Source organism: Bombus huntii, chromosome 3 (assembly GCF_024542735.1).
Source record: "Bombus huntii isolate Logan2020A chromosome 3, iyBomHunt1.1, whole genome shotgun sequence".
NCBI lineage: Eukaryota > Metazoa > Arthropoda > Insecta > Hymenoptera > Apidae > Bombus > Bombus huntii.
The window spans coordinates 3,436,797-3,458,736 of NC_066240.1; the positions used below are offsets into that span (position 1 = coordinate 3,436,797).

The window sequence follows — 21,940 nt, forward strand, 5'->3', positions numbered from 1 at the left end:
GGGGGATTAACATTCGTGGCGTGTAACTGAACGTCTACGTCGTGGCACGATGCGACTGCTTCGGTCTCAGGGACGCGAACACAGGGACAAAAGTCTCTGGAATGGAATTCAGGGCCGTGTTCCTCGTATCCATTCGTTCTTTCCTTTCCACATTTTTAATCTACCCTCGATTAATCCGTGTAATTTTCATCAGATCCTCGATAAACAGGTTTTCTCCGTTTCTTCCTCGTGTCTCGTTTCTTTCGTACAAAAACGAACAAAAGATTCATTGGGAAAGATTCGTTGAGCGATGAGTACGAGTCGAGTGAATATGATAACGTTGATAAGACGCATAAATTGTCGAGCGACAGTTACTATACTAGATGGTGTAATAAAGATTACTTAATTTTAACCACTTACCATTTTAACCATTTTAACTGATTTTAACCACTATCTTATAAACTCGTCGCCAAACCACATTATAAACTCTTTAGATTGAAGAAGAACTTATGCAACGCCGATCATGAAAGAATTAACCAAACACTAGCTAAAATTTCGCCCCAGTAAATGGTGATTTATTGGAGTTACTGTGTATTTACTGTGTGATTTATGGATTTACTTTGTCTAATTATCTACAAGTGAGTTCTAAGATTAAATTCTGGAATTCTATCGTCTCCGTCTAAAGAGAATCTCGAGATTATCTATCATTTAGTAATAAAATTTTCGTTCTAGGCATATTCATATTTTTAAGTTAGCAAGGGGAAAAAATTTATCACATTTATTATCATAAATCTGGAATATCTTCCATATTGGACTCCTATAAAAATCGTTAGGTCTGTGTAATCTAAAGAGTTAGAAAACGATAAAAGAGCTTTACACACGATGATGGTGGTAGGGTGGTTGACGGTAGTTGATAGATAAAGAGAGATTGCTTATAGTCCGCGCGTGTACGTACAAGACCCGGGAGCTCCGTGGCTTCCCCTTATCTTATCAGCAGGATAAGGACATTGGACCTGCGTGCCGATGAATCGAGACGATAATAAATAACCGCGAGGTTCAGTCGACGCTACGGCGCCAAAAACTATCGGAACAGGTGCCTGAACGAGGCGTAGCTGATCGATACGTCGCCGGAAACCAACCAAGAAATGATCGATGGGACGAAATCGCTTCTCAGATTCTTATCAGATACAAACAACATTTTTATTTTGCTTCTTTCCTTACGAAGTTTGAATTATGTATATACTAATGATTCGCATCCCGTGAATATTGAATCGAGTTAAGTTTAACTGAATCGAGTCTGATGTAGCTGAATCGCTTAAAATATAATTGAGGATTTTAAATTGAATTGAAACGAGTTAAATCGATCAGCTAATGGAAATTTCAAATCTTTAACAATTTCAATATCTAGATCGTATCGCGAATGGAATAACGAATATTGTTCGAGTTTGATTTTATAGGTTTATTGTTTGAGATCAAAGTATCTAATTTATCTCGAAACATACCCTCCATCTTTACGATCTTTATTTTTACGCGCACCTTTTTCTGGATTCCGTAAAAACTTATTCTCCGTTGTAATAATATTATTGCTTCTCAGATTTTTCAGTCTGGTTTACCGTTTACCTTTAATTTATTTTTCCTTCCAGACGTATCGTACCCCTTTTCATCTGAAATCTCGAAGACGGATCCAAGCTTCGCAAACATTCTGTAAGATCTCTGTGCGATATATCATCAAAGATCGCTATCGATATTCTGCAGCTAATTGAAAATGAGAAGAGAACGGCACGAGATATATTCTTCCAGGGTATTTATGTTATATCATTCTCGATTGAGAACGATACTGTCCTTCTCGCCTTTGATTATTACACAATCGGGCAATTATTAATACGTTGGACCAACCAAATGATGACACGATGATGTGGAAAACATTCGCAACGAAACCAGTCTCCATGTTCGATTTCTCCTCTCAGCAATTTATTTTTAAACCACCGTTATTTAATTAGTAGTAGCAATTAAGCGTGTGTAAACTTAAATGTGTGTATATCAAATAATTAAATTTTGTTTGATTTTCGTATTATCGATTATTTAATCTTATCCTAGATACTATCTTTATTTATTCTATAGATACGTAAAAGTACACATGAACTTTAAAATACAACGTATTTTCATATGTCTCTGTTTTAAGAGTTCTAAGAAGAAGGCTGAAATCTCGTAGGATTATTCAATTCCCTGCGAATTGCCAAGTAATTTAAATGTAATAAATTAAGAACGATGAGCGAGCAGAGTGATTAAAAAAGAAGTACGAACGAAGGATTGAATAAATTTAAAAAAGCCAACATAAATTAGCACATAGTCGTCCTGATAAAAGACCAAGTCATTGATGCCGGATGCACTTAACGATAACGAGAAAAAAGACACGACGTATCACTGTGAAAATAATTTACAATATTCAGACTTGTAGAATTGACTGAACTTCTTATTTGTTTCACATTTGCGAATGTTTGACGCCATTGATCAATGTACATTGGACCTATTATCGATTCGTAGCAACTTCAGTAGATCACGTGTGCGAAGGATCAATCGAATCCAAGTGCACAATTCAGATTTCAAAATACACGTTTTCAAGTATTATTCTCTAACCATAATTAAAAACCTAAGGAAAAAGAAAGAAAAGATGAAACATTTAGTAAATCCTGCGAAACTAAATGGCTATAATATATATATATATATATTGCACAAACCATTGCTTCAAACTATTCCGTAATTACATAAGAAATGCGATTACATAAGAAAAATATGCAAATATGTGTATTGATCAATATATACTAATCTGTCTTGATCGATATACAGTTCGATACACAATTTATTTATATATTTATGCAATACAAATGCATTTTTCCTGCAATGATATTTTAATTATCGCGCATTCGATTTCATTCTATCTGTCATATAAGAAGTAATGCAAGAAAATTTCTTTCACCTCGAACGCTATAACATTTTCCTGTCGATCATCTTAATCTTTCTCCTTTTTTCTCCATCAGACAATACAGGCTATTGACGGAATATTGTTTCTTCCTGGAACAATTCGTACAAGACAAGCGAGCCGTTGTATTCGAGAGGCATCTATGCACGGTACTTTCTTGAGCCGTCGATCCGGCCAGATATCTTTCTAAAACGGCCCTGGCCATTGGCCAAAGTGCTTCGAACGCGTCAACCGACATCCACGAGTGCGGGGGATAATAGGGAAAAGTCACGGGAGCTTTGACTCTATTCTTGATGGATCGAATTTTCATGCGGAAGGTATCTAAAGTAATTATTACCAGCGTCTTCTTAAATATTAAAATAGCATACAATTTTTTATAGTGCATGTTTCACTTATATTTCGTGGCATAAATTTTCCATACGACCCCTTGGTCGCAGGTTTTGTTGCGTTACACTGTTCGCACGATATGTAGAATGATTTTTTTATGTCACTAGCTCTTCTTGCGTTACGTATTTTCTATACAATGGATTCTTTATAATACTGATTTTCTATACGATGTTTCTTTTAGCTTCTGTATTTTTCATGCAATGAATTGTTTATGTTAATTAAGAGTTTCTGTCTGATGATTTTTCAATACTATAAATTCCTCGTGTAATATATCTCTCTACACTATAGCCATTTAAGCTCTATGAATACTTTTGTCCTTGTCATACTCTTCCCCTTTTTCGCCTCGGTGTATTTTCTTGCCTGTATATATTAGGCTATATAATTTACAGTGGTTCTATCTCTGCAACAATATTATTTTTATCCGATCGTTTCAATCTCAATTTTTAAGCTGATACTCTCCGTAGAGTTACACAGTATGCACTTTGCCTTTATGTGCCTACCTCTTGCAAGCGAGACGAATAAATGAATAAAGAGATCCATGCACGTTACTTCGCAGTTATAAAATACACGCGCTGTTGCAACAGCTGCTTAAGATGCGCATAAGATGTCGTGCGATTATTTCAATTACTTATGCTTTTCCTATATCCCTCCATCTTGGTTGCAAGGACACTCCTCTTTTTATTAGCACCTTTGTGCAAAACACGCCGCTATTACGATCCCGTTTCTGAACCGGATTTCTTCACTTTTTCCAGCTTACCAACGACCAACCCGAAGTCCATGATTCTTTTTTTTCAAATCAAGTATTTGCAAAAATATCTCGTTGATGATTAGCCTAAGACTATCCGAAGTAGCTGAATAATCTAGAAACATTTAAAACACAAAGATAATAGCGATATATGTTAGATAACAGCCTTTCGAAAATATCGAAAATAAAGAAATTTATCATGAATATAACAACGCAAATATGTAAGTACATAACTTCATAGAAATACAGAAGCCTATTTACCTACAAATATCCAACGCAGAGATCATTTCACGATTACAAAAAAGAAAACTGAAAATTAAGATTAACACTCGACCATTAGCGTCACGAAGTATCCTCGATTCGCATCAACAATTTGCCGCACAATTTCTGCCACAATGATTCTCCAATAAGCTCATCGAAGAATTTACCACCTATCTATATAAGTACGTTGCAATACGAGCGAAATCATCAGCCAACCGATCGACGAGGGTAAAAATGGCGGCGTGACGGCCGAACGAATTTATTTGCTCGCGCAACCCCTCACGAAGAGACCCACGCGATGCTTTACGATCGCGGCAACGTTTTCGAAGCATTACATTCCTCACGCGCCTACACACTCTTCTCTCTCCAGGACACCGAGGCCGCGACTTTTAGAAGCTTCGTTTTCTACCTCCTACCGATTTTCTACACTCTACGTTCTACGAAGCCACATAGAGAAAGAGAGAGAGAGAGAGAGAGAGAGAATCATACATGTTGCTCTCGAATCGAGACACACTCACTCCGCGTGAATGTATTTATAGGGATAGTATACACTTGTGTCACGTGTACACGTGCAGTGGATTTATGCATGTGCCGCACGCACCGCATAATTCCACCGATGGAAAATTATTAACCGACCATTTCTCTCACGTGACTTCCAGCCACCATTTTTTACAGTCAGTCGGAGCTATTTTTCGTCGAGGAACATTAGGTTGAAACAGGTGAAGATGGAAATGTAAGAAAATATGAGTAGCTTGATCCACGAATAGGTTTTGGTCGCCTAAGATTTAGTTCAATCGTTCAAGAAGATCCTATTCGTGAATTTATAATATATCTTTCTTAAGTCAAATATTTCTTTCCTTTTATTTTACTTATCATTCCTGTTCGGTTCACTTAGAGGTGACCTCGCCCCCTCCCTTACAACACTTTGACTCACGCGTGCCACGAAAATACACATCGACTACCTCGATCTTGAAATTCTAGCTATACTAATGAAATAATATTAGAATAAGAAATTTAGAGATCCGACACATCATACCATATCACATGTCGCGCAGAACTTAAATTGTAATACAGGACAGTTTTCTAATATACATAATAGGCAGTTACTTACTATTCTTTAATTAATTTACTTACATCTACGTTAGTCTATACCTAAAACTAATATAAAATACTACATTAACATAGTTATTTCTCTATATTACATATTATCTGATCTGAAAAATACAAGGAAAGTTCAAACTTATAACATACGCGATTCATCCATAAAAACCGATTACGACAAATTTGAACTGTTCTTGTATTTCGTAACTTCGATTCTTATACACATATTTTAGCATATAGAGTTAGCTTTTACTAGATCATATTGAAATATACAATCCATAAAAAGAGCACGCTTTTAACGACACCAATTGCCGGTTGTTTCGAATTCAGTATAGATCAGATCCGAACAACGACAATATTCAAGTGAAATTATCCCAGCCCGATGACAATTCCAATCACGTTGATTTCGGAATCCTGACGACATCTTTACCTGACAGTATTAGAAGGTTCAACTTCAATCTAATGCTGCCCGGTAAGATGTGAACAGATACTCCGTCCGATGTTTTTAGCTTTAATCCGCCGTCCTCAGAGTTCGTCCCTTGCCCTTTTCGTATCTTTCTTCGTCCATTCGTTTCGTCCACGTTGTTCTCGTGGCTCGTTTCTTTCTTTAGCTCGTTCTCTTCGCTCTTTCCTTTACCCTCACTCACTCCGCCGACCCCTCTCATTCTCTCTCTCTCTCTCTCTCACACGCCATCCTCTCGCTTTTTTCTTTCTCCTTCTAAGAAACAATCGTGGACCAACACACGTTTCCCGTTACCGAGTGCCGTACTTTCTCGAAGTTGGCAATGGTCATTGGTCCGTTGGTAAAGAAACAACTAAACGTGCGAAAAAGTGGTTCCCAGAGATCTCAGAGATTACAATAAAGCGCGTAGAAGTCATTGCCCGCTTTATACGTTTAGTGCACCGAGCGTAAAAAAAGAGGCGATGCCAAGGTGCAAATAAGTGCGGTAAAGAAAACGTGCAGGGAACTAAAGAAAACCGTTGGAGGAGTTGGGGAAGAGCAGGAAGAAGGAACTATTATTCATTTACGATTGGACTGTTAACAAGAAGGGCGTAGACGTTCGTTATTAATTTTATATAGTTCAAGCTTTTTAAAAGCGTTCAGGACTGTTAGAATGAGGACAAAGATATAGAGCAAGCAACATCTGCCAAGGAAAAGATATCGATAATGAATACACAGAGAATATAGCAAGTCAAGAGAAGCAACATGGCTGCAAATAGCTGCAAATTCTCACCAAGTGCTTATGATTAACCCGTAGTATGGAATCTGCTAACCACGTTTCGCGTTTGGGTCAAGTTCAATACCTAGAGGTCGTCGATCGTAAAATCCGAACTATGCGATCACGACGGTTGCACCTCTTTTTCCACGCGAAATCGACCCAAGATACGCCGAACGAATGTTCCTCTGCTTTTTCATTCTTTTCCTTCTTTCCTTTTCTTTTCGAATAGATTCGTTTGCCAAGCCCCATTACCACGGGAGATAGCATCGTTCAGATAGAAGGCGAGCAGGGTGGAGATGAGGGGGTTGCCTCCGATGGTAGGAGGGGCAAGCATGTTTTATGTAATCACCAACCGACTCTGCGGGGCTTGGTATTAATACTGGTAATAAATAAACGCCGTCAGGGAGAGACTCGATCCTAAGGCATCTCGCTGTGCTTCGTCTACCTCTTACCTCCTCGCTCCACCCTTTTCCTCATACGCATGGGCGTCGCAAGACTTTCGTACGCGGCATAAAATCACACCAAATCTATACTTCTTATTTCTCCTTTTTTATCAATGACTTTCAAACTTTCCCTTTTTTATGTAATATAGTGTCGACACCATTGTGCTGCTTGCACTTTTCAACACATAACAACGATTACATAGTCTTTACATAGTCCTTACTCAAACGTTAGCTAATTGTAAAAAAATATAATACATATCATTGCATTCGGTTTTCACGTGATATTACGTTTAGTTTGAAGTAAATAGAGTTCTCATTTAATAATGCAAATGGCGACGCCTATGGGCACACATCCACTTTTCTCCTATTCATTCCCAACCATCCGTCCACATTACTCTCTCTCTGTCTCTTTCTTGTTCAACTATATGCGTATACCGACATAATCGAGGATGACTTTAATACTTAAACCAACCGAATAATACGCGAGTTTATATGTATATATCGTCATGAGGTTTACGGAGTCGAGGTCGAGTGTACATATGTCACCGATTTTTCTTAAAACTTTCAATACGCCAGTAATACAATCCGACATTACCTATATTATCAGTACAACCAAACACTTATCCTAACGGTCGTGACAGAGTATTAAGGCAAGTTTGTATTCAAGTTTTTATACCCGCGATTATGCTTTTAACTTGTTAATTCGCCTTTTTTACTCCCGCCATTTTTTGCTCTCGCACGTAACATAATAAAAACATCAAGATAAATATTTCATTCCCTTTTATTTTAGCTCGTCTGTTAATCTCAACGATCATTTCCTTGATTTTATTAAACATATGTATATTATTTCCGTGGCTAACGTAATTTCACGTATGCAGAAGCTGCATTCAACATAAGCAGCTTCTCTTTTTTCTCTCGCAGTATTCAGAGCCGCTTCTTCTGTAAATTTACATTTCCGTGTATGTATCTGGCAACCGGTTTTATGAAGCGACTCACGGCATGCAACTTAAGTAGAGATTTTTCTTCCTACGAGATATTCTTCTCCCGTGGAAAGACACGAAATAACACAATCATGTGGAGACTATATTTTATATAACTAATGCCATGTCTATATAAATTTGAAATTATTTAAAAACCGTTTAAAAACGATGCTAAATTTTAACGTTCGAAATTTAAAAATTCAAAGATTCAACAAAATTTAAAATGGTCGTTGTTTCGATAAACTTCTCTTCATTATGCACAATTGCTAAACTAATATTCGTAAGCTCTGTACTAGAACGAAATGAAATCTCGACAATTCACGATTCTTCTCTTCTTTCCTTTGTTAGTCATGCAAGCGCGCACGCGCGAGGGAATAGAAAAGAGAAAGATAAAAATGAAAGGAAGGGGGAAAAAAATAAAAATTCTCTGGCAACCAGTCATGCCATCCGTCGCTCGTTATCGCACGACCAGTTGTATCAACGTCTCCGCCTTTATGCAAATGGCCGAAGGCTAATATCCATAATGAGCATTAATATGTTCTTTTTTTACTTAAAGATGGCTGGTCTTGTTCACCAAGGAGGAATCGAACGACGTCCTGCGCGCAAAAAAGGAATAAAAAAGTTTTTCGATACACTATTCCGCGATATGATGGAGTAATTTCATGGGCTGCAGTAAAATTTAATTAGTGCTCCCGGGAATGCGAATTCTCTCCCATAATTTCCGTAAACCGAAGTCGTCATTTCGTACATAAGAATCGTTTCAACTAAACTTGAGCGTGAATTAATTTTCTAGCCTACTTACGAAAATTTTAGCCCCATTCTTTTATCGAATATACGATAAACAATGCAAAAAGAAAAAGAAAGATAAAATTCAATGAAAACATTCGAAAATATTTCGGTCCACGAATGACAACAAAAAACAAGCAAACATAGAAAATGTATGTTGGCAGGCGATTAGAAGAATTTCCGAAAAGATGAGATTAACGCACCCGCACGCGCAGGTACACAAAACCGTGTTAGATTTTAATGTCTCTCGAAAAACATCGTTTTCGCGGTTGTTTCCCTTCTACTTGTCAAAATCGCGAAAGACAAAGGATACATCGATACATTTCGAAACGCAATATTTCCGCCGTGCGAACTGGTGTAAACAAAATATTTGTATTAATTTATTACGAGAACGTGCTCTCTGTCGATTACAAATATTCTAAAATATCGGATCCTTCATAAGGAGGAATTAGTATCTTTTATTAATTCACATTTGTTTATGTGCCATTTTTCGTGGGGCAAGGGAAGGGGGATAGAAGAAAGGAGAATAAAGAAGAAGAGAAAAAGAAAGGAAGGAGGATACCCGTTGCATAAGCTATATTTAACTGCACCTGCTGGCGCCAGACTACTCGCACACGAGTTCACAGTGTGCGCTGTGCATATTATACGCGTTGCTATACAAGACGCAACGCGCTCTGGTGTCGAACGTCCGTTTTATTCGACAGGATAAGGGCGTGCGTATGACGAGATGGACACTCTTGATTCTAGTTTGTAATCGTTTCAATAGTTTCATTCGTTGAACGTCTGATTTTAAATATTTCAATTTTTAAATAGTACATTTAACAACTTTCCATGAACTCGATGATTTTATTTAATTCGAAACTTGAGATTTTTTCAAAAGTTTGATCGTTGCAATATATCCTCGAATTGAACGTATATGCAGACGATTCTGAGATGCAAACTACGTTCTGAAATCGTTTGAAGAAATTATTCGACAGCATGTCACGTATCGCGTAGCGTGACACGAAGCCAAGACGCGGTCCTCTCGATAACGTTCCCCCTTCTTTCTCAACTATCCCAACCGAAACGAATCTAATAATAGCCCGACCAGATCATGTTTGAATAATTGGTACGGAAAGAAACACAGGAAAAAATATCGAAACATGAATCCACAAGGGCGAAATGTGCTTTAGGCAGCCAAATATGGTGCGACACCAAACGACCTTAGAAAACCACTACAAGGCGTTTAATTTAATTAAGCTTCGCGAAACATACGGACGACGATGAGACCGACCAATGGGCGTGTCCGTGTCTAACGACACCCGCCTACCCATTTCCAGTATTCCTCGTGTTCGAATCAACTCAACGGTTTCAATCGTAATACGTATGTTTATTAGGCATATTAAGAATATGACTTCCGGCTAAATCACAATTAAATTAATGATTTTTTTCTGTTGTTTCGATCGAACAATCTTAAATGGGTAAGAAGAGAAATGATGAAGTAAAAATAGTAACATAAGTGTACACGTGGTATACACGTTCAAATTACGCGCGTTACATAATCCCACGTCGTTCCCGTTCCGACATGGGTATCGATAAATCATCAACTTTGAAAAAGTTCCTAACGAATAAAATCGTCAGTCTATCTTTTTGTGAGCATCCCTTTACAAACATATTTGACTATAAAAATTCGATTTCCGCGAGTATACAAGATCTCATAACACATTATCGTAAATTAATGCCTGGAAGCGCAAAAATCATAAAAGAAGCTATAAATTTAAGGCAGAATGTTCACTCACCAAACGTTCGAGGCGTTTCATTTTCCAGTAGTACATATTCGGCGACCATCGTCGGTACCGGGGCTTCACAACCAAATCCTTGCAAGGTTTTCGATCGATCCTTCGTTGGAAGACATAGAACGAAAAAGACGGACAGGTGCACCATTTCCAGATACGAGATATGACGCACTCTTAAGTAAAGTGCACGATGTCTCGACGCGGTCTTCCTTTATTTACTCTATCGACGACGAGTAAGCTCGAAGAAATAGATTCGTCAGAAGATTCGTAAATCACTGAGAATCGCACAGGAGAAGGAAGGATACTATATTGGCGAGTCGCGCAGGCCCGAAAACCGCACTGTCAGCCGGAAGCGTGGCACACGATCGAGAACGAACGTGAAGGAGTAGGAGACAAATGAGACAGAAGGTGGAAAAGAACGTTTCGAACGGAGCGAAAAACGAAGAACCGAGTAGAGTGGGGACAAAACGGAGAGACGTGGACGAGAAGTATAGTCGATGGAACCATACTCTCGTAGTGCCACGTTAACTGACCATCGTTATCCCTACTAATTCTTGCAATTAAATTCGTAAAGCGAGTCCCTGATATTATCTATGTAAAAACGTGGCCAGTTAACGGGGCACTGCCGTAGTGAAGTCGTAAATTAAAGCATTAAACGGAGAGATTCATTTATGTATTGCATAGTATGTATGTACGTATCGCATAGAAGCCCTTTAAATATTAGATTACAAAAATCTTGCAGTAATAAGTCTCGTATCGCGTGGTTCGGCAATGATCCACGCGGTCTGGATGATAAATCACGTTAGCACGACATGGAACATATTAAAATCGTATTATTTTTAGTGTTTCGTTAAAGTTTTACGATATTAAATTCCCTTCAATTTCTTAGTAACAATCGCCCAAAATTAACAAAAATTCATTTACAGTTGTTAAAAATTAAAACGTATATCTACGAAAAACGCGGTAAGAAATAGCTCCGAGTTGACATCGTACGGCCCTGAACGAGGCTCTAGGTTCGTTATAATCCCGAAAATTCTCAAATCAATAGTCTCAAATTACTTTACTTTTGTTTGAATCCTTAAAAGGTATCTATGTGGCTCTAGTTCCTGACCGATTTTACGACTTCACTATATCTCTTCCATCGACCATAGACTTCCTTCCGCTTTCGGTAACGCGTGTGCGAGAGGAACATGCGAACCGGCTTTCGTTTGTCGATGTATATATACTCCTCGTTTCCCGGTTTCGATCGCGAATTGACTTTACAACTCTATTGACGAGACGATCAACAATCAGGGACGACGACCGCGGTCGAAATAACCAAGTAACTCCGTTACACCAACGGAATCATCGACGTGCACGAAACTGAACGTACTGCCGGAACAACTGCGAAGGCAAACGAAGATCCAAACCAGTGGAATGAGCGGCGCAGACTAAGCTGCGCGGAGGCTGACGAGAACTCCACCAGTCACGAGTGCGCGTTTCCATCGCGCCGCTGAATGGTGGGGATAGAGCAACGTGTGCGTGAGAGTGCGTTCGTTCCACCGAACGACGGAAGCGTGGTGGGGAAGTGGGTTCGCGCGATATCAGGAGCGGGGATGCGACTTAACGCACCCCGTGAATGATGCAGGTGGCGGGCACGGACGATGACTGCATTCGCACATCGCTACCATATTCTATTAATTAACTCTTTCGTGGTCAAAAGTCACAATTGAGATCATTTTGAACAAACAACCATTTCAATACATAGTAAAAGGATATATTATTATATATGTTTATTTTAGTAAAATCAATGTAATCTTTTTTACATTTATCCTTGTATATATATAAGGCATCTTCTATACAAGGTATGTCTATATGTAAGAAAGATGAAATATATATAATATAAATTTATATACAAAGGATTGTAGATGTAAAATATCGAATATATGACACATCGAATGTTCATCGACTTTTCAAGAATCCCAAGATTTATCGAAGGTTTAAGATTCGCCGCAGTCGACATAGACCAAGCATATAGATTTCAATTTTCTAAACGTCAGTACCTATTATCGAAACTAGTAGAAACGAGTGAAGGAAACAACTAACGAATCTCTACTATTGAAACCATTCGGTTATCGTTATCTTGTCTCTTCACATATTCGAATAAACTACAGTTCTTCAATGATTCAGCCATATTCGTCAATGTAGAATATAATTCACAAAATTATTTTACGACTTTACACACATCTTATAAAATGTGACTAACTTCTTGAGTAGCCAGCGGAATTCGTATTAACTCACTAGTCATCGAAGGTAACGTTAAAGTTGCAAGTACACTCACATTGCTGCACTTTATGACGATTGTTGGCACAGAGTGCTTCGTCACTGACAACAGTGACAATGAGTTCAAGGCTCATAACGCGTGGTTACAGACTTCTTATCTTTCTGTTTTTACCTTATGAAGTCCCATACACATTTAGCATTCCAAAGAAAAGGAAAAGTAGTCGCGAGAAAAAGCAATGATCGCTTAATTATCAACGGTATATATTACGAGCACGAGTTGATTGCGACAGAGAACTCTTTATCTGCCTCGATTGCCAGACGCGATAATGCGCATTCGAATGGGACGTTCGATTCGTCGCAATGATGGTTTATATCATCTTCACCGTGTAGATGACTTGTCGTTAGGTGAAATTTTACCCTATTCACCGCTGTATCATTCATGTAACCAATGCACTTATATGTATTTCACATCGGTAGTATATTATCAACTGGGGACGACCTAACGACCCTGTGTTTTCTCGTGTCCCAGATTCAAAAAATTTTATCGTGTTAGGAGCTAAATAACGTAAATGCACGATGACCGAGGCTTACGAAATAGGGCAAGACTGGCGTTCATCGATAATGAGTTGAACAGATAAATGTTCGATGCGCGGAGAAATAAATATATATAGTTGATATTGCATCATCGACTCTACACATGTTGGCAATTGTGACGAGATGCAGATAGAAAGACAGTTTTTCATTGTAAGACTGAAAATTAACTTCAATATCTTTATAGCTTACTGAATGTAGATAACGCATTTTCTCGAATAACAAAAATCGTCAAAAATTAAATGTTTTTTGTACGTCTTTCTTTAGCGAAGGAAATTCTAAAAGTGAGAAGATTGCGTAAACGTTTAATTTCCTAGTGTTTTTAAGACACGCACTACAAGGTAATAGCATTTCGTAATGAAAGAGTGTGGCTTCTGACTATGGGCAACGCGGTTCCGAATATATACATACATCATGAGCATACCTCCGCATTAGGTAGTGAAATAGGTTAAATACAATTTTCCTAAAAACCATGACCATCGAAGGAGGATGATCAATATATTTATACATATATACCGTCGGGAGATGGTGTATTCAATTGAAAAATTCCTTGTCCTACACATCTTTCAAATGTAAATGCATCTGTCGTTTCTTTTTCCTCGCAATGATGATAATCATGAATATATAGCAAGTCGAACTCCTTGGGCTAGAAAATTCGAAGTTCTTCTCAAGGAAGACTAAACATTTCAGAAAAAGAATGCTTTCACAAGACAGCCAAGCCTATAGAAGTAGTCGTCGATCGTATGTGTATCTTTCTTCCTAAGAAATTTATTTCGCAACTCTCAGGAATTTCACTTCCGAATTTCTAAAGTACAATACACAAATTGTACAAAAGCTTCAGGTGTTATGATCAGCGATCAAATGCGAATCAAGAAGAGATTGTTGTTTTCGGATCTATTGCGCATCTAACAAAGAAGAGGGTACAACGGATTCGGCTGGCTCGTTTTCAAAGAATAAGAAGCGAAGAAATTGGACATCACGGTCAGTGACATGCCTCACGATCGGCATATTTCCTCGACTACGTCATTGTCGAACAGTGGCCCCCGTGGTAGGGCAAGAATTTGCAGAGTGTATTAGTAGGCCATGACGAAAATACCAGGAGGTCCGGATAGTAATAGCGAACATCTAGACGGCATTGACCGCGCCCGAATCCGCGCGCAGGTCGTTCCCCGTACTCCTCGTTCTCCATGTTGCTCGTTAAAGTCACATTTAGTAAGAAGAGGCCTTTGCGAGACGCGTCACCAGAGACGCATTTAGAAACGGCGTTACCATAGCATCATTTTAGTTTTTCGGTTGGTCGGCCGCGAAATCCAGGAACCATGAAACTATGCAAAAGCGAACGCATAGCCACACAGCTCGATGATCCTCTCGTTCCTTTTTCTTTGATCCTTATAGATAGAACATCTCTGTAGTCGATGCCTTTCTGGCGAATTAGCACATTTTTCCCTGGAATTCCAATTCTCATTACGTAATACTCGTTATACTTCCTTGAAGCTCATTAAATGCTCGTTTAGCCTGGAAAAGAATTTTCCAATCAATACCAGGAGAAAGTCGAATATTTTCGAAACTACGCACATTGATTCCAAATAAAATAATTTGAATTAAGGAGAAAGTAATATCAGACACGAATTTATGCTTCTTCGAGAAACAATAGGATCGATTTCTCGTTTCGAGAAAAAGACTTTAATTCAATGTTAATTTCGTCCAACGAATTATTCTGCCGGACGATTCTACCGGAAGCGCGATAATTCACAGAGGCAAGGGAACACATAGGCCACGCCTAGGTATAAAGCGAGTGAAATACACGTAAGGCTAGGTAGAAAGGTCGAGTCAGAATATATTCTCTTCCTCGCATACATACATATATCCCAACTGCTATATCCTTCCCCTTTTTTCCCTTTATTTCTTTTGCCATCGACCCAATACGCCGCTCCCATGTTTGTCAACTACGTACGCCCCCATTGTCATATGATGGTTCCTAAACGTGCTGGTACAAAACGATCGTCAGAAAGACGAGTTCTGTACGTTTTAAGGATCGGTCCAAACTGCACAAGATACAGCCAGCATGCCTTTACGACCAATAAATGTCTCCTTTACGAGCGTCACCCCGTGTATCCAACCGTTTTGTCTGTGCAACGCCGAAGAGAGCGTATTTCAATGATCGAAATGCTCATTAATGGTGATTAAAATGGCCCTCCGTCACGGTATCGCGTTGCACTGTCCATCAACGAAATTGATTTAAACAACGTGTCGAAACGAAACGCAAGCATGATCGATAAGCTGGATTTATCGTATGATAAAACATTGCCTGATGTTCTTATCCATTGGATACGTTTTGGCCGTTTTGAAAACTCGCTTGTAAAGCGAATATGCTGTATATATATGTAAAATAAGAATGGCAAAAATTGTTGCATTCTTATCTATGCCTATTAATTTAATAAATTGCTCGACTCTTTAAAATGCATTAAAAATATGTACACGAGTATCAAAAGATCATATAATGATTCATCAAGATCATTTTCAAACGTAAGAACTTCTGTAAAAGTAATTATTTAAAAATAACATGCGAATAACGTTGTAGTCTATTAAACGATTAATTGAAATATTACTAAGTAAGTCTAGAAATGTTTATTCCGCCATTTTATTGTCGCTCTATACATACAGTAACCATCTTTGATATTTACAAATGTCGAAAAATTAACAGCGATTTTCCTACACGCTGAAAATAATGGACATATAAAGCGCCACTACGATAAAATCTAAACGTTTTCTTTCCTTCGTTTGCTCAATGGGTAAGAAAAGAAATGAAAACTACCGGTAATTGTTGACGATTACGGAGGTGAATTAATGAGCGATTTTTTTTTTGTGGGAGAGCAAGCGAGGAAAAGCGCGAAGAAACGTAACGAAATTATAACGAAGGACAAACAGGCCAGATAACCCGAGCATACCTCGGTTAGCAACACGATCGTCCGAGTATTACGAGAATGATAACAAACACGTATGTACTCGCTATGGTATCTGGGGTTATCGTTTTTCTTTTTTTCTCCATGGTGGAATCAACAGGGAGGAGTATTAACTGCGAAGGATCAGAGAATGGACCATGGGTCATCCGAAGAAACGACTGACTATCCAATTTATTAATTTATTTTGATCTTGTTCCATTTTTCCCGTTTCTTCTCTTTCAATATTAATCGCCTAAAATAAATAAGAAATTTTTTTTTTTATTATTATCTATTTATTCACATTTTACACTTTGTCCTACAGGACACTACACAGTAGGGCATCAAAATAAGAAATGTCGATAATTTTTTAGCATTGAACAATCTATTCTTATCCTACAATACGGTAAAAGACTATTATTACATTATATTATTTTATTATATTTTATGATTATAAACAGTAAGATTGTATATATAGGTATATGTCTATACCTTAACGCCTTAACCTAATATTACAATCTTACGAAATCACATTCTAGACATAATTGTAGACATGTAAACGAAATAAATGTGAACATAATTACTTGGATTGTCTCGTTTATTTCTTTATTACATTATTCTACGTTCTGATACTATTTTTGACATAGAATTTATCGACCGAGGACCTTAATATTTGATCCTCCGTGGAAAAATTTCAGAAAATGTAAATTATTCTATATATCCTCTGTAATAGTAATCTAAAGATTCAAGGTCAAATTTCGAATCCTCAACTGTTCTTATACGATCGATCTAAACAAACTCGTGTCTATTCTTTATTAACATTAATACATATTGCCTGCATGGCCCTCGAAGCATAGAAATCGCAAAAATGATCGACTACTGCTAGAGTTAGCGTCGACCTGTTTCCGGCAGAATTCCGAAATAAGGAAGGGACAAGTCGATATATTGGCCACGATCATACCGTATGCATACATTCAAGAAACGTTTTACACGCAAATATTGTCGCAGTTCACCACGTCGAGGGTCTCCGTATCCGCTGACGTCACATTGACCTAACCGACCCCGCCGAACTTTGCGCCACATTAACATATCGATTTACAACCATTTATATACGTTTGATTTCCGTTCAAGAGAAGGTTCCGCAATCGAATGGTGGCATCGAATACGAAGAAGCGGGGTCAGTTGGTAAACAGCATCATTAGCCTCCATCAAACACTTTCATTTTAATTATAATGCACAGGTGTTCGACAATGATCCACGAGAATTCGTCGTTCCTATTGTGATGATTCTTGAAGGAGATGTTACACGTCGATAATCAGCGTTGACAACTTATCTTAATTAATTCACGACACGATTCATCATCGAGCCTTGTTATTCGAAGAACAATAGAGAATAATCGTTTCATCCTGTAAGAAACGACGGATATTTTAATAAATGTTACAACGTTATCAACGCATTAACAGTCGATAATAGGTTATTCATCTCGTTTATAGTAACATTAGTAACTTTGCTGCATTTTATAAAACCTTTGGTTCTTAGATAGAAACGAAAAAAAGGATTGATATGTTATAAGTTGTTTCATAGAAAAATATTAAAATTCGAAGTATATATATATATATAATATTAGACATTAAACGTTAATTGATTTATATACCTTTTTTCTATGTTTTTCTCAAATAACGGTAACCGTTACATAATTTTGATAAATTCATAGTTAATTCATATCAATGAATTATATATAGATTAACATAAAGTTTAGCATAAAATTCTGAACGCAAAGAATTGCTTTATGTGAAAAGATCGAGAATTAGCAAATGGATGATTTATTATTTGATATCATAATTTTAATATGTAGACATTCTGTGTGACGTGCTGCCGCAACGCGGGTATTCCATGAATTAAATAAGAAATTAGAGTAATACTCGCTTGGTAAATGCCAAGTCGGTAAGCAAATCGATCATTTTATAACCATAAACATATGTTTTGTATTCGATACAAAATACGTAAGAACGTGAAGAGCAATTTATAAGAACAAATTTGCAAGTTATATTTTCTATTTTATATGATTTGGACAATGTAAGAAATTATATACTACAAATATATTCAATATATAATTAGTATTATGTCAAATATTGTTTGACTGCAATGAACATACGTACATATTAATCATTTATTTTATAACATCAATGTATTTATTGTTTTTGAATTTACGATAAAAATTACTTCGCAACATTACTTAATGCGTTTCGATTTTTACATATTACTTCTAAATAATATTCTTTCAAAGTGTAATGCTTGTTTATGGGATGTGAACAGGATATTTCATCATCTGAATTTGTATCCATTTCTGATAAAATATCGGTTCTGGTAGTGTTGCTAATTAATTGTGTTGAATTGTTATTAATGTCATAAAATTTTTCATATAGTGCCAAAAAGCTGAATCTTCTTAACCTTTCTAAAATTGATAATGCAAGAGCATCTGTGGCTGTTTTGTGTGCTTTTTGTAAGAGCTGTTGGTAATCAATTCCATTAAACTTTGTCTGCAATAAAGACCATTATTATTTATAGTGAAATTGAGGAGATTAAATTTAATAAGATTAAATACCTTTTTAATAAGTGTACTATATTTATTTGTTGCAAGTGGTTTAAGATTTCGTTTCAGAATCCAATTAGCTTCAAGTTTTTCTTCATTAAAAAATGTGACATAGTATTTGCTCTGTAAATTATATATATATATATATATTTTAGCATCCAACATAGAACCTATATTATATAAGAAAGAAAATATAACCTTACAGGTTTAGAGGAATTTTTAGGTAATGTATAAAATGTGCAAGTATCAGGACAGTCGTTAATAATACCAGGCCACCATGGGTAGCCTTTGACGTATGCCCAAACAATGCTACCTGCGTTATAAGCATTTTCAATTAAATCAGTCTTGATGCTACATGATGTAGGACGTTCTGCTATATCACAAGATGCCATCAATTTGTCTGTGAAATCATATAATAAAATTAAACACATATGTACATATGAAACATACAATATATTTCAAAACAAAATGTACAGACCAGAATTCATTTCGCAATACCATATTTTAGGCACATCTACTGGATCATGATAATCTTCAACGTATCTCCATTTTTTACATTTTTTTCTACAGCATTCAATCCATACGCCAACATCCCTTCTAGGCTGTAGCCAATATAATTTTTCTTTCCAATTAAGATTATTGTCACATTGTGATAGTATTTTTGCATTTGGATTGAATACTGAGGAACCAAGAAAAAAGAAGGTACCATTTCAATATTATAGTGAATATATTAAATATCCGGGGCATTTTAAGTTTGCATAAATTTTACTCGTTATAAATCTATTATTTTATAAAATGGTATTTATCATACAATCTTATTACAATCTTTCCCTTAATAATAACATACTTATTATAATTAAATTAACAGCTAACATATACTGTTATACGCGAAAATGAATTAATTTCCCTTTGGTATCAATGTTTTTAGTTTTTGACACGTGCATGTATATTTTCTCACTTTTTGTAGACCTACCTACAGGAGATTCTTGTACTACATTGTTTTTGTTGTTTCCTATAACATTTTTATCGTTTTCTTTATCGTTCGTTTGTACCTTAATCTTGTCTAATTTCACGCGTAATCTATGTATTTGACTCTGCGAAGAATCGAATCTATTGCATTTTGCCATACGTTGTTTGTGAAACATATCATTTGATTGGTTACATTGAATATAAACGCCGCTATCTATGGCATCCAATTCATCGTCGGTGTAATGTAACTTTTTTGGCCTTAAACCTCCCTTCTTAATTTGCTTTTTATACTTGACTGGTGCCTTTGGCGTTGTTATACATATTTTATCCATTGGTGGTGTAACAAACGAGTCGGATGTATTTTCGAATGATTGTTTACGAAACAAATTGGTCTGTTAAAAATTAGGATAGGACAAGGTTTTTATTAATTCTTCAATGTATTGGCAGAGAGTAACCATTTTAGTATGATACCTGTGAAAACAAATTTGTTGACGAATTAGAATATTTCACTTGCCCAAATTTCCATTTTCCAAATAACATCCTGGAAGTTTGTCGATTCAAATCTGATCTTTCAAACAGAAAATTTTTTTCCTGCATACAGTTTTCAGTTGGTTGTTGCATGGTTCAAATTTCATTTAATATCATAACACTGTGTACGAAAAGGAAGATTTTATCTTTTTTAAACGAAAACAGCTCGATTTTATTAGAAAAAAATCGCGTTCGCGGGATGACTAAAAATTACGATTGAACGAGAAACCCGCAGCATTTGTAATGGGGTTCGCACGTCATTTTGCACGGTATTTACTGCAAAGCAACACAAACCAATGAAAGTCTAGATTTTTTAACAAATGAGTAACATATGTGTATGTGTGTGTAAAATATATCGTTTAAAAACGCCTTTGAAATTTTAAATTTATAAACTTGTCCATTTATTTAAATTGTTTTCCTTGAATGTATTTAAATTGTTTGTGTAATCGGTAAAGGTAATATATTGGGTTGTTCGGAGTTCGTTCCGATTTTTAAGGAATTTGATCGACATGAAAGGTCATACTGACAAGTTTTTCGCCGAAAAACCTGAGAGGTTCTGGAAGGATATTCAAATTGCGTAAAAGATGGAGAAGGGTTGTAGAACAAAATGGCATCTATATAATTCAATAAATGTATATCGAATGAAAATTTAAATCAGAATGAACTTTCCGGGCGACCCAATAAATTCAAATAAATTAGTTAGTTTAATAGTTTTGAAATCTGGCAATTGCCGCCAACGCTGTCATTGGTGTATTGAAATTTCGTCGCGCGTAATTATATTGTAATTTGTTCGTGATTCAAAAAACTGTCAGTTGCGTCATTACGTCAGTTATAGGTCTCATCGTAATTTAGTGCATGCAAATATTATAAAATATATTATTTAAATAGTAAAATACTTCATCATATTCATTATCATCGTATTAAAGTACTCTAGCGATTATTTCTAAGTAATTGTTTAAATATTATTTCGCTAAGTAACTAATATTTTTGAGTGATAATTAATCGTTCTTAGATATCTCAGTATAATATACGAACGTTAATTTGATCGGTGTTGAATTAATTTTTTTGTATAATCTTTAGAATCGTATAACCGAATTTCCATTAATAAGTTATGTCTAAACTATTATAATAAGTAATAAAGTAACAAATTAAATTTTGTATTAGTCATTTCATTCATACAGAATATATAAATAAATGAATACAAATTACTTACATCATTTCTATTAGTATTCAAAGTGTATAAATATATGCAAATGACGGAACAATATTACGCATTTATATACATCTATGGGCATACACATATATATATATATATGTGTATATATACATATATATATATATATATATATATATATATTCATATATATACATGTTTCCTTTTGGAATATTCGAACAATTGAA

General features: G+C 36.3%; 1 protein-coding gene and 2 long non-coding RNA genes across 5 annotated transcripts; 1 reads left to right on the forward strand and 2 right to left on the reverse strand.

The window, feature by feature from the left end:
- Nucleotides 1–2,018: 2,018 nt before the first annotated feature.
- On the reverse strand, nt 2,019–6,359 carry LOC126864355 (uncharacterized). 2 transcript variants are annotated; one of them, XR_007689142.1, is made up of 4 exons: nt 4,353–6,359; nt 3,847–4,206; nt 2,957–3,746; nt 2,019–2,629 (listed from the first exon to the last, which is right to left on the reverse strand). It is a non-coding gene; the product is annotated as an uncharacterized LOC126864355 (long non-coding RNA). The 2 variants fall into 2 exon arrangements; XR_007689140.1 differs by lacking the exon at nt 2,019–2,629 and having other exon boundaries at nt 2,822–3,746; nt 4,353–6,353.
- Nucleotides 6,360–18,383: 12,024 nt separating this feature from the next.
- LOC126864254 (uncharacterized) lies at nt 18,384–19,511 on the forward strand. Its single transcript, XR_007689106.1, has 2 exons — nt 18,384–18,525; nt 19,248–19,511. It is a non-coding gene; the product is annotated as an uncharacterized LOC126864254 (long non-coding RNA).
- LOC126864251 (uncharacterized) lies at nt 18,519–21,876 on the reverse strand. Of its 2 annotated transcripts, XM_050615393.1 has the most exons (7): nt 21,753–21,876; nt 20,483–20,660; nt 20,016–20,403; nt 19,521–19,721; nt 19,246–19,442; nt 19,055–19,165; nt 18,519–18,989 (listed from the first exon to the last, which is right to left on the reverse strand). In XM_050615393.1, the coding sequence occupies exons 2-7, from the start codon at nt 20,630–20,632 to the stop codon at nt 18,669–18,671; spliced, it is 1,368 nt and encodes a 455-aa protein (XP_050471350.1). In that variant the 5' UTR covers nt 20,633–20,660; nt 21,753–21,876; the 3' UTR covers nt 18,519–18,668. The 2 variants fall into 2 exon arrangements, with proteins under 2 accessions (XP_050471350.1, XP_050471349.1); XM_050615392.1 differs by lacking the exon at nt 21,753–21,876 and having other exon boundaries at nt 20,483–21,746.
- Nucleotides 21,877–21,940: the final 64 nt, after the last annotated feature.